General features: G+C 40.6%; 1 protein-coding gene across 1 annotated transcript in view; it reads left to right on the forward strand.

The window, feature by feature from the left end:
• LOC139656167 (melanoma receptor tyrosine-protein kinase-like) overlaps positions 1-10,000 on the forward strand; it is a gene marked incomplete at its 5' end in the record, with an annotated part of 25,465 nt that overhangs the window by 11,981 nt on the left and 3,484 nt on the right. The window contains 7 exons of the mRNA XM_071533671.1: positions 1,312-1,456; positions 1,727-1,849; positions 3,452-3,550; positions 4,018-4,203; positions 6,453-6,608; positions 7,682-7,757; positions 8,786-8,932. Coding sequence (XP_071389772.1) covers positions 1,312-1,456; positions 1,727-1,849; positions 3,452-3,550; positions 4,018-4,203; positions 6,453-6,608; positions 7,682-7,757; positions 8,786-8,932 — 932 coding nt within the window. The remainder of the gene's footprint in view (positions 1-1,311; positions 1,457-1,726; positions 1,850-3,451; positions 3,551-4,017; positions 4,204-6,452; positions 6,609-7,681; positions 7,758-8,785; positions 8,933-10,000) is intronic.

Genomic DNA, 10,000 nt, shown 5'->3' on the forward strand with positions numbered 1-10,000 from the left:
CTGTTGGCTGATCTCATTTTTTAATGCAAACTGTATTTTGCAATGAAAGACTTTCTTTTAAATTTGTCTGTCTGTCTGTCTGCCGATGACTAAACTGTTCGTTAACGATGGTTGTAATAAAAAAAAAAAACAGAAAAGGTGGGAAGTTAAAGCGAGTTAGAATGGTCGCCATGAGAATAGCACTTTAGCAGGCTAATTAGAAGAATGTTATCGTTATATATATTATCATTATAAATTTGAATGAAAGTGTCTGAGAAAGTTACCATAGCATGCTAAATTTTAATGGGAGTCTATGGGAATTATACCTTAGCATGCTAAATTAGAATGGAAGTCTATGGGAATTATACCATACCATGCTAAATTTGAATGGAAGTCTATGGGAATTATACCATAGCATGCTAAATTTGAATGGAGGTCTATGGGAATTATACCATAGCATGCTAAATTAGAATGGAAGTCTATGGGAATTATACCATAGCATTATAATGGGAGTATACCATAGGATGCAAAATTTGAATGGGAGTCTATGGGAATTATACCTTAGCATGCTACATTTTTATTGGAAGTCAATGGGAATTATACCATAGCATGCTAAATTTGAATGGAAGCCTATGGGAATTATACCATAGCATGCTAAATTTGAATGGAGGTCTATGGGAATTATACCATAGCATGCTAAATTAGAATGGAAGTCTATGGGAATTATACCATAGCATGCTAAATTAGAATGGAAGTCTATGGGAATTATACCATACCATGCTAAATTTGAATGGAAGTCTATGGGAATTATACCATACCATGCTAAATTTGAATGGAAGTCTATGGGAATTATACCATAGCATGCTAAATTTGAATGGAGGTCTATGGGAATTATACCATAGCATGCTAAATTAGAATGGAAGTCTATGGGAATTATACCATAGCATTATAATGGGAGTATACCATAGGATGCAAAATTTGAATGGGAGTCTATGGGAATTATACCTTAGCATGCTACATTTTTATTGGAAGTCAATGGGAATTATACCATAGCATGCTAAATTTGAATGGAAGTCTATGGGAATTATACCATAGCATGCTAAATTTGAATGGAAGTCTATGGGAATTCAACCTTAGCATGCTTAATTTGAATGGAAGTCTATGGGAATTCGACCTTAACATGTTAAATTAGAATGGAAGTCTATGGGGATTATACCATGGCATGCTAAATTTGAATGGAAGTCTATGAAAAATAATACAATATTCTAATGTGTATCTCTATGTAATAATAATTTCACACAGAACAATCTTACGCTCTGTGTGTCCTCGCAGGGCTTCCATCCACTCCATGTTGGCGGCGGGCGTGGTAGGCGGGCTCTTGGTTGCTGTCATCCTATCACTGGCTGTCTTCGTGTTGCTACGGCGACAACGAATCAGGAGGAAGAGGACGCTGCGCCGCCTGCTGCAGGAGAGGGAGGTGGGAGAGCGAGAACACACACACACTCACACACACACACACTCACACACACACACACACACACACACAATACAGACACACACATACATACATACACATGCACACACAAGAACCCAGTTTCCCCCACAGGGATTAGTAAAGTTTCCTCTGATCTTGTGTGTTTGTATGTGTGTGTGTGTGTGTGTGTGTGTGTGTGTGTGTGTGTGTGTGTGTGTGTGTGTGTGTGTGTGTGTGTGTGTGTGTGTGTGTGTGTGTGTGTGTGTGTTGCAGCTGGTGGAGCCGCTGACACCGAGCGGCGAGGCTCCTAACCAGGCGCTGCTGAGGATCCTGAAGGAGACGGAGTTTAAGAAGATCAGGGTGCTGGGGTCCGGGGCCTTCGGGACCGTCTTCAAGGTGAACCCTAACCCTAACCCGCACCCTTAAGACCAGGGTTCATGTGCTGGAGGCACCTGAAGGTTCCGCACTAGAAAAAGGGTTCCTTAGTGGATTATCTTAATCTGTTATCTTAGTACATTATCTTAGTACGTTACTTTAGCTCATTGCTTTAGTTCTTTACCTTGGTCCATATCTTAGTACATTTCCTTACTCCATTATCTCAGTACATTATCTTAATACATTGTCTGGGTACATTACCTTAGTTTATTACTTTAGTTCAGTACCTTACTCAATTACCTTACTCCATATTTTAGTACATATCATTAGTTCATTATCTTAGTATACTATCTTAGTACATTATCTGATTAAAGTGTTTCATCATTACCTTACTCCATATCTTACTCCATTATCTTAGTACATTTCCTTATTTCATTACCTTACTCCATTATTTTAGTACATTATCTTTGTACCTTACCATTGTTCATTGCCTTAATATATTACATTAGTCTGTGATCTTATTGCATTATCTTAGTACATTACCATTGTACATTATCTTAGTGCATTTCCTTAGTACACTATCTTAGTACTTTTTTGCATCATCACAATACATTTCATTAATACATTACCTTCATACATTACCTTTTGTACATAACCTTAACCCAGTATCTTAATACATTTGCTGCGTTCATTGCCTTAATCTTTTACCTTACTACATCATCTTTGTGCAATATCTAACGTCAGTACATTATCTTACTACATTCTCATAGTCTAATAACTTAGTTCTTCATTTTAGTTCATTAAATTAGTTCATTACCTTTGTACATCACAGTTGGAATTTGTAATCCCTAATCTGTAACAGATTACATTATAAAGTAACCTTGGCAACACAGGGTGCGCTGTCACACTTGTTTATTACACAAATTCTGAGCTCTGTCATCCTGCTATTGATGACTTTCAGGAAAAAGGAAGGGTGACCATGACTACGTTTACATGGACTGCAATAATCCGGCTATTGACCTCATTCTAAATAAGACAATATTTCGATTAAGGTGTTTACATGAGTTGCTTATAGAATATTCCATTCATATTCCCGTTTACATGCTACAGAGCAGAGTCCGATTAACGTCTGAAGACCCACGGCCACAGGACGTCCCGACGTCCTGCGTCTGAGTTTCCCTCCGGAGTTTAACCTGAAACCCTTTCTGTCATGTTGCTGCCGTGGTTTATACCTTTATGAGTATTTTCTTGCTAATTTTTCTTTTCTTCTGTAAACAAGTTGTGCAACACTCGCTGGAAGCTAGAGCATGCGTTGTCAAGCAGTCGGATTGCTATGTGTCGCAAAATGCTGCGAAAACTCTGATCGGACGTCCCAGTGTGATGAAGGTGTTTACAACGTACTTCAATAATGAGACTCAGATCAGAATACTCCACATGTCTTAATTCGACTGTTGCTTACTCCGACTATGACCTTATTCGGGTTAAGGTCATCAGAACAGGCTGTTTACATGGCAGTGTCTTATTCAGAGTATTGTCTTGCTCATTGATAATTTGTGTGTGTGTGTGTGTGTGTGTGTGTGTGTGTGTGTGTGTGTGTGTGTGTGTGTGTGTGTGTGTGTGCAGGGTCTGTGGATCCCAGAAGGAGAGAATGTGAAGATCCCGGTGGCCATCAAGGTTCTCAGAGAGGCGACGTCTCCTAAAGCCAACAAAGAAATACTGGATGTAAGACTGTCTGCCTAACGTTTAACCTTCTTATTTTCTTCTTTTTCTTTGCTCTTCTGCTTCTTTATCTCCTTCTTCCTCTTCTTCCTGTTTTGTTAATCTTTTTCTCCTTCTTGTTCTCCTTTCTTGTACTTTTTCTTCTTGTCCTTCTTGTACTACTCTTCTTCTTCTATTTCTCTTTATTTCTTTCCTGCTTCAGCTTCTTCTCCTTCTCCCCTTTCTTGTTCTCCTACTTCTTCTTCTCCCTCTTCTTTTTCCTTTTCCTGTTCCCTTCACCTTCTCTTTCTGCTCCTGGTTCCTCTGTGTCTCCTTCTTGTTCTTCTTCTTTTTCTCCTTCCTCCTCCTCTCCTCTTGGAATTATTTTCAGGAATCTTAAGTAATGGTGAGTGTGGACAATCCCCATATCCTGGATATCTGTATGATACGAACGTGTGTGTGTGTGTGTGTGTGTGTGTGTGTGTGTGTAGGAAGCCTATGTCATGGCGAGCGTGGATCATCCTCATGTGTGTCGTCTGCTGGGAATCTGTCTGACCTCGTCGGTTCAGCTGGTGACTCAGCTGATGCCGTACGGCTGCTTGCTGGACTACGTCCGACACCACAGAGACCACATCGGGTCCCAGTGGCTGCTCAACTGGTGTGTCCAGATAGCCAAGGTAAGCTATATTGTGCCAAATAAAAAACAAACATACAAATATCAAAGCCAAAGTTTATTTATTGTGCAATATCACACCAGGGTGTCTCAATACACTTTACAACAATCAGCCAATATCAAAAGAAACAAGGAGAAACATACACTGCCTTCAAAAGTGTGGACATACCACATTTTTCTTTATTTTTACTATTTTCCACATTTTACAATAATAATAAAGACAAAACTATGAAATAATACAAATGGAATTATGCAGTGACCAAAAAAGTGTCAAACAAATCAAAACTATCTTATATTTTAGATTCTTTAAAGTAGCCGCCCTTTGCCTTGATGGAAAGGCAAAGCCCTTGGAAAGAAAATCATAGGCATCAACTAAGAACAACAAATTTAAAGCAAAATGGTTTTAAGAGAATGAAAAACATAGTTCAATTCAATCAGGTGGGTCCAAACTTTTGACGGGCAGTGTAACAACTGATATAAAAGTTAAATAAAACCTCAAATATAACACAGTTAAACATAAGATTTGAATACCAATCCTAAAATACCTTGTAGCAGTAGAGAAATTAGGTTTAAGGTTGATTACAGGAGAGTGAGAAAAGGAGGGTTTTGAGTCATTTCTTAAAAGTTGGAAGTGGGCAGAGGAATGGACCATGGTAAGAAAAAGCTTGACAGCCAGCTGATTTTTTTGTGCATTCTGGGGATGGAGAAGTAACCAGAATTTTGAGAACGCAGAGTGCGAGGTGGTCTGTCCTGTCTACATGTGTTTTGTGGGTTTGAAAAAGGCTTATGGCTCGTTCAAGTCGGGCATCGGACTCCGACAAGGGTGCTCCCTGTCCCCTCTCCTGTTTGGAGTCCAGTTCGGTGACATTAGGGCAGCATCTCTGCTTGTTTGCGGATGATGTCGTCCTTCTGGCTTCATCAGGTTGTGATCTTCTTCGTGTATTAGAGCGGATTGGAAGATCAGCAGCTCCAAGTCTGAGGCCATGGTGCTCTAATGGAAAAAGGTAGTCTGTTCCATCCAGGTGAGGGAGGAGCAGTATGGAGTCAGATTTGACATAAAAATAAATAAATTCACACAACAAGTTTTACAAATGTATATCATGACTCATAAATTAGGATGATCATGATTGCATTCATGATTGGAGGACTGCACCTCTGTCAGATTTGTACGAAAGATCCACAAATAAATGCGACCGAATCCACATGTCTAGTGATGGTCTTGGGGTCTTGTGAATGCAGATTCGACAACCTGTAAATAAATGCACAAAAAAACCTAACGTGTTTTAGAAAAATAAACTTCCAACTTGGAAATATACTGTATATGTGGAATTGTTTCACATTTATTCAAGTTAGGTGGAAGTTATTTGTAGAACTGTTTGACATTTATTCAAATTGAGTAACATTTATTTTTGGACTGGAAAATAGATTTGTGATCATCCTTGTTAATTTACAAGTCGTAGATATACATTTGTGAAAATTGTTGTATGCATTTATTTATTTTTAAGACAAATCTAACTCAATTTAATATCTTAAAGATTTTAAATATCTAGGACTTTTCAATGCAATATGGTTTTAATAGGATAAAAGCTTGGATGCCCCAGGAAGAGCTGGAGGAAGATGTTGGGCAAAAGGGAAAAACATCTGGGCTCTGTTTGCCATGTTGTCTTCTTTGTTTTATTATTCTTATTCTCTCTCTCTCTCTCTCTCTCTCTCTCTTTCTCTTTCTCTCTCTCTTTCTCTCTGTGTGTCTCTGCCTTGGGCGTCAGCTCTATCTGGATCACACACTAAGCCTGCTGAGGCCTATTAGCTTATACACAGCAGGGTTCTGTGCCTGTGTGTGTGTGTGTGTGTGTGTGTGTGTGTGTGTGTGTGTGTGTGTGTGTGTGTGTGTGTGTGTTCTCCTAATATAACCTTCAACTTCAGACTAATTGATGTGATGTGGTTCAGACGAACTGCAGGTAGGAGGCTGGGAATGTCAGACAGACAGATAAGATAATTAGGTCTGAATGTGTGTGTGTGTGTGTGTGTGTGTGTGTGTGTGTGTGTGTGTGTGTTTATGTGTGTGTTTATGTGTGTATGTGTGTTTTCAGTTCTCTGGTTAAAGTCTCATTGGGATTTGAAGAGCTGGGAAAATCACAACTAACAAGGAAATAAAGTTCATTGTAAAGTCTTTATGTTGTTTTGTGTGTGTGTGCGTGTGTGTGTGTGTGTGTGTGTGTGTGTGTGTGTGTGTGTGTGTGTGTGTGTGTGCAGGGGATGAACTACCTGGAGGAGCGCCACCTGGTGCATCGGGACCTGGCGGCGAGGAACGTCCTGGTGAAAACTCCTCACCACCTCAAGATCACCGACTTCGGCCTGGCCAGACTCCTGACCGCCGACGAGAAGGAGTACCACGCCGACGGAGGGAAGGTGTGTGTGTGTGTGTGTGTGTGTGTGTGTGTCTGTGTGTGTGTGTGCGCGTGCGCGTGTGTGTGTGTGTCCAGAAGTCATCCAGGTAGTAAGATGTCCAATAACATAAGTCACTCTTATAGATACTGTAACTGGAACAATTTCCAATAAATTAAAGTTGCTCTGTTTCATTTTACCATCAATAAATAATGCAACGGGGCTGATGGGAAATGTAGTCTTAATGTGGAGAAACACTAGAACAGCCATTCCCAAAATTAAGAATGCAGCGGCCCAATTTGAAATCTGAAAATCTTCCGGGGCCCACCCAACTCTGATCACAATATCCAACCCAATATCAACATGAAGAAAAAACAGACAGAAAATATGATTTCTGATGCAGACAGGCAGGTTGATTGTCTTCTGGTCCCACACTTGTAAATCCCAGTGATAGTTACTCACTTGAATACTTTCTACAAGTCTTTCTTTTTGTTTTCACGGATTCATTTTGATCTTCTGATGATTCCCTTGTGGAGGTTGATTCTCCATTAACAGCTTTCCTTTTACAACCTGACAGCCTCCGCTCCATTTTTACTCTTCCTCTTCTTCAGTGATGAGGTTTTCCCTCAATTACAATTCCCCAGCAGTGATGAGATATAAGAAACGTTCCGGCCGGATCAAAAATAGGTCAGATAAATGAAGAATAACACGTAATTTAAATCCCATGGCTTTGTTTTATTAGTTCTGATTACTTTTTTTAACGCAAATATTTAATCATAAATATTTTATGGTAATTTCAAACTTAATTACAAAATTGAAAATTAAAAACGTTTTATTTATTTATTGTAAATGACCTCTCGCGGCCCACCTGCAGTACCTTCATGGCCCACCAGGGGGCCGCGGCCCACACTTTGGGAATCACTGCACTAGAACTAACAATACTACTGCTGTGAGAGAGAGGAGACCAGTGTCTGCACCAGGCTCTCACTGGTTTACAGTCATCAGACCAAGGCAGGAATATTAATCTGACAAAGATATACTGATGGTTAAAAATGAAACCCACAGCAGTGTATTTTGTCCCTCTCTGCTCTCTGTAGGTTCCTATTAAGTGGATGGCGTTGGAGTCCATCCTGCAGTGGACCTACACCCACCAGAGTGACGTCTGGAGCTACGGTGAGTCAAGCTCTGGCGCGGGACCCCAGACTGGACCGCAGGGTCTCTGCTGCATTCGATAACATTAGATTAGGTTTGCCTGGATTGTTTTTGATTTTTCCTAACGGTGAAGATTTTAAATCAAAATCTTAGTGATCTTTGGAAATTGGATTATTTTAGCAGCAAAGTGTAGAATAGCGATATAAATACAATAGATACAACATACATGATTGAAGATAGAGCATCTTCATCATGCTGATACTGAGCTCCTATTGGCTTGAGACAATTCTTATATCTATGATTCATCTATTTATCTGTCTGTCTCTCTGTCTTACTCAGAATTTGACCTAAAAGTTTTATAACTTTTCTTTTCTCACTAGATTTGTTTTTTTTTCTTTCATGGCTCTTCTACTATATAATAAAGTGTATTCTTATTCTTATCATCTGCCTCTCTATCGTAACGATCGATTTCTCTTGGTTCTGGCACTTCAGAGTTTGTCACAATTAACTTTTCTGAATAATTTCCAAGTAATTACTTTTTTATAAACAAATATATAAGAATTAAAGACAAATGAAACTCCAAACCCAAATCTGTGTAAAGCCTGACATCTGATGGAGAAAAAGTATGCTACTGAACTGGTCATCTGCTATTGGCTGATCTTTGGTATCAGGTGATGATGTCACCTTCTATTTAGTACAACAGGTGGTGACATCATCACCTGGCACCAAAGATCAGCCAATAGCAGATGGCCAGTTCAGATTCGGGTTTGGGGTTTAGTTATTCTTTATCGATATAATCAATATTTTTCTGGAATTGTTGATTTTTGTTTTTAATGTCACCTTCTGTAGAATACAACAGCTGATGACATCACCTGTTGTACTCTATAGAAGGTGACATCATCACCTGATACCAAATATCAGCCAATAGGAGATGGCATTTTCAGTAAATATGCTTTTCAGCTGTAGATGTCAGGCTTTATACACAGATTTGGTTTGTGGTTGAGTTGTCAGTGTTGCCGTGGTAACGCAGCGCCTCCTCGTGTCCTCAGGAGTGACGGTGTGGGAGCTGATGACCTTCGGCTCCAAGCCGTACGACGGGATCCCGGCCAGCGAGATCGCCTCGGTGCTGGAGAGAGGAGACCGCCTGCCCCAACCCCCCATCTGCACCATCGACGTCTACATGATCATGGTCAAATGTGAGGAGGGGGGAGGAGGGGGGGGGGGGGGGGGGGGGGCTGCAGTCCTCAAAACAAGAAAAGATCATTTAGATTAAACTTTATTGATCTCCATGGGGAAATCGGGTGGCTCGTTACAGATGAAGCAACACGGCACATGTTCCAGGTCGGGCCGCTAAATGAACATTTCTGCTAAATGAACAACTACCAATCCTACTATAGAATGAGGAAAACTCCGTCTGTCTGTCTGCATCCATTTTGCTCCTCAATGGTTTGGCCAATCAATCTGAAACTGCACATGGGCAGTGAGCATTAGCACAGGCAGGGACTGACGAAGATGATTTTTCCATTTTCCCAAATTTACGCTGTTTATGCGCATTTTTGGCGAGTCTGCGTGGAGTTGTGGCGCGTGCATCCCCGGGTCTGGACTGGTGAAGGAGTAATTTCCAGTGTAAACAAATCAAAATGGTGCTGGCTGATCTGGCAGAACCATCTTCTTTACAACTTTTTCTTTTGGCGGCGAAGGAGAATATATGAAAGTATTCAAAAGTATTCCACATTACTCTGCAGCAGCCATTTTAAAGCTCCATCTCCTCCACTGTCCAGAGTTTTATTTTGTGTCTTTCTGTCCATTCAAAGCTGTGTGTGTGGTGTGTGTGTGTGTGTGTGTGTGTGTGTGTGTGTGTGTGTGTGTGTGTGTGTGTGTGTGTGTGTGTGTGTGTGTGGTGTCATGAACCAAAAACACTCTCAATCCATTTCTCCACCTTCATTTTTCCAGCATCTCTCTGAGCCTTACCAAGAACAGGCCGTTTCTGTCTCCGTGTCTTTAAGGCTCATTAATATTAACGACCCCTCCGTTCCGATCGGCTAACCGTTTCCAGAGTGAAACGTGAGACGCCGCGGCCCGGCGGCTACAGGTAGGGAAAACTCTCCGGTAATAAACAATCCGCTCAACCGCTTTGAAAAAAACACTTTGTTAGTCTATTATTTCTTACAAAAATGATAATGAGCGAACCTTTGTGACATCACAAAGTTACGGAAGTCCAAACGGCTCGTTTAGAGGCTCGCTGCACTAATATGGATTGTGTG

The sequence above is a fragment of the Centroberyx affinis genome, unplaced genomic scaffold (genome assembly GCF_046629955.1).
Source record: "Centroberyx affinis isolate AG114_WGS23_722 - 3 ecotype Tasmania unplaced genomic scaffold, CSIRO-AGI_Caff_v1 ptg002394l_1, whole genome shotgun sequence".
NCBI classification, from domain to species: domain Eukaryota; kingdom Metazoa; phylum Chordata; class Actinopteri; order Beryciformes; family Berycidae; genus Centroberyx; species Centroberyx affinis.